Source organism: Sapajus apella, unplaced genomic scaffold (genome assembly GCF_009761245.1).
Source record: "Sapajus apella isolate SASKATOON/1434 unplaced genomic scaffold, GSC_monkey_1.0 scaffold1766, whole genome shotgun sequence".
Taxonomy (NCBI): domain Eukaryota; kingdom Metazoa; phylum Chordata; class Mammalia; order Primates; family Cebidae; genus Sapajus; species Sapajus apella.
In genome coordinates, this window is record NW_022438692.1 from 5,460 (window position 1) to 8,498 (window position 3,039).

The 3,039-nt window shown below is 43.3% G+C and overlaps 1 protein-coding gene across 1 annotated transcript in view; it reads left to right on the top strand.

Moving 5' to 3' along the window:
- LOC116546972 (X-linked retinitis pigmentosa GTPase regulator-interacting protein 1-like) overlaps positions 1–2,181 on the top strand; it is a gene marked incomplete at its 3' end in the record, with an annotated part of 4,742 nt that extends 2,561 nt beyond the window's left edge. The window contains exons 2-3 of the mRNA XM_032273079.1: positions 547–649; positions 2,002–2,181. Coding sequence (XP_032128970.1) covers positions 547–649; positions 2,002–2,181 — 283 coding nt within the window. The remainder of the gene's footprint in view (positions 1–546; positions 650–2,001) is intronic.
- Positions 2,182–3,039: the final 858 nt, after the last annotated feature.

The window sequence follows — 3,039 nt, forward strand, 5'->3', positions numbered from 1 at the left end:
GCGAAACTCCGTCTCAAAAAAAAAAAAAAAAAAAGGGGGGGGTAGAAAAATGCATGAATTTAAATTTCAGATCCATTTAACAGTTCAGCATAGCTGGGTACCCCTTACGTACTGGGCACTAGAGATAAAATGGTTACAGTTGGATACAGTCTCTGCCCTGGACAAGCTTCCATCTTTCTTTTTTCTTCCTATTTGTACTTGCTCACTTGAGGGTCTATAGTTCAGCTGACTTTGGTTGCAGTTCTTTCCAAGAGTTTTAAAAAAAAAAAAAAAAAAAAAAAAAAAAAAAGCTCCTTGGGGACCAATAGTCCTGTAAGGATTTCACCCAGGTCTCAAGACTGAATGCTCAAGCCTGTGTGTTTCAGCATTTGGTGTTCTGGAGGGTATTGCCAGGGTCTACATCCTTTTTGAGTTTTAAGGAACAGGGAGTTTAATAAGAGAAGGGGGAAGAAGGAAAGAAACTCCTCTGTACAGAGACAAAGGTGGGAGTGCTCCAAAGTGAAGAGAAGGAACCTCTGAGTCTGCATCTTCTATCTAAACTTTTAGGGCCAAGGGACAGGATAAGCTACACAGCCCCTCCGTCGTTTAAGGAGCATGCGACAAGTGAAAACACCAGAGGTGAAATAGCCAGTGAAATACCCAGCGAACTGTGAGTTCTTCTCATTTATCCCATGTTGTTATTCCTGCCACTTTAATTAGAAAGGCATAATTCAGGGAACAAGTGAATGTTGGTGATTTGAGTCTTTTCAGCCTGATCAGAGAAGATGAAAGTCAACCCTAGGTCAAATTCCAACGTCATTGCTTAAAAATGGAAAAAAACTTCTCTCTGTCCTCTGAGGAAATTGAAATAAAGGTCTGTAGGGGAGAGATCCTTTAAGCCCCAAGGCAGGAGCAAAAAGCCTCAGCCTATTTCCATATAAATAATGAAGAAAGTAATTAGAAATATAACCCTAGTAGTTATTCATAGGTGATCTTAATTCTTTTACTAATGCCTCTCAGGAAGTGTGAACCTGGGGTGACATTGTGAAAAGAATGACACCAAGGCAAGATGCTGTAAGCCCTCTGTCACGCGCCCACATAAGGGCTGCTGAAGGGTGCCTTGGCTGTGCGGCAGTGCCAGCACTGGAAAAGCGCCCACTGTTCAGGTAGGGAAGGAGACGTCCAAAATAGCTGAGACTTCCTCCTTCCCCAGAGGAATTAGGAGAAAACTCAGCTTCTCCAGGCTCTTGTGGTAAGGCCTAATGGCTGTCAGGTGAACCCACAGACATCCGGGCGCTTAACTATGTCTGTGATGCTGTGCTTCAGTGGTCACGTTCCATGGCTACTCTTATGTTCCTTTTTTTCTTAGATAATCAGTAATAGTAATATAAATCTTGTAGTTCTTTTTGATAAGTATGGAAAAAGTGCTGATGAATTATGTTCCTTACCTTACTTCGGGTGCCAGAAATTCCTGAGCCCCCTCCCTGAATGACATGTGATATACTTGACCCTATCACTGCCACACCCTATCTACCCTGCCCCCGTCTCTGACCAAGACCACACCCTACCTAACCTGCCCCCAGATTTGCAACTCAGTAAAAGTGAGGGCGTCCCGGCATTCGCCACCACTTCAGGACTCCGCGATTTGGTTGGCAGTGGACCCCCAAGCCCAAACTCTTTTCTCTATCTCTGTGTCTTGCATCTTTTATTTCTACAATTTCTCATCTCCGCACCAGCAGGGAGGGGCTCAGAACCCTGTAGAGCTGGACCTTACAAAGGTCCTTCTCTCAATTGAAGTTATTCCCCCTTTCCATTCATATTTTGTTCCTTAGATCATAATTCCTTTGTTTTTGTTTGACATTTGAAAGCCATATTTTATAAGATTTTTCTCGACGTGTACCAAGATTACTGACTCATTTAACTTTTTAGATGTGTGAGAACCCAATTCTAAACCTGTAACAAGTTTCCAATTATCACTTTTGTATTTAGTGATTCTGGTTCTAACAGTATAATTCCTTTCAGCAATGTCATAAGTATGGCTAATCCCATTGTTGTATGCATGCCTAACAGTGCCCCCATCATGACCAGCAATACCATGCAAGTGGAAGAGCCACCCAAGTCCCCTAAGAAAATGTGGTCTAAAGATGAAAATTTTGAAAACAGAAGCTCTTTGGAGTGTGCTCAGAAGGCTGCAGAGCTTCGGTGAGAGTGTGGCACTGTTGTATTTGACCGAGTATAGAAAGTTATCACAAGACAAAAGTATGCCAGATTGCAGGGTCATGTATTATGCCGGCGACCACAGAGGACTCACGTCTCTCCAACCTGTGGTGCCAACAGGAGGGTGTCACGATTTTTTATACCCGAAAAACCACCTTGGGAGTGGGGGTGAGGGGCGGGGATGGGGATGAAAAGGCTTCAGACATTCCGAGGGCTAGTGGATTCTGTAAATTACCTCCTGGGCAGAGATGAGGGTGGGGGTCTCCGGACATTCCAAGGGCCAGGGGACTTTTGTCATTCCGTTTGTTACTTAAGTGGTTTACAGAAGTCAAGATAAACATTTGTTTACACATTATCTGGTTAAGGTGGAAATCACAGACCTTAGTTACTTATTACAAGTCACAGGAGCCAGGATAGAACTAGCTTGGGCTGCTTAGTCTGGCAATTGCCGGTAAGCAAAGGCTAGCAATTCTGGCAGTTACTGATAAGAAAAGGTAAGCAGCTTTACATAGTTTTGAAGAATAAACTAGCAGTTCTATTTACAGAGGCCAAGGACAGTAGTTATTGTGAGGAGAATGGGGCAGCCACTTCAACTTATTTAAAAAACAGTTTTGCATTTTATAAAACAGTTTTGCTCAGGTTCTGGCTCTAGGCCAGCACAATATCACAGCACTCCATGCTTCAAACTTTAATGAACTGAAAAAGCTAAGAGATTGTTATTTACATCTTTCCTCCATCGGGGTGGGGGAGGTGGGGAACAGAATGTTTGGGATTAAATTCAATCTGAGTAGACAAGGAGTCCCTAGTAGGTTGAGAAATGGATTAACCCGCCAGCCACAGTGG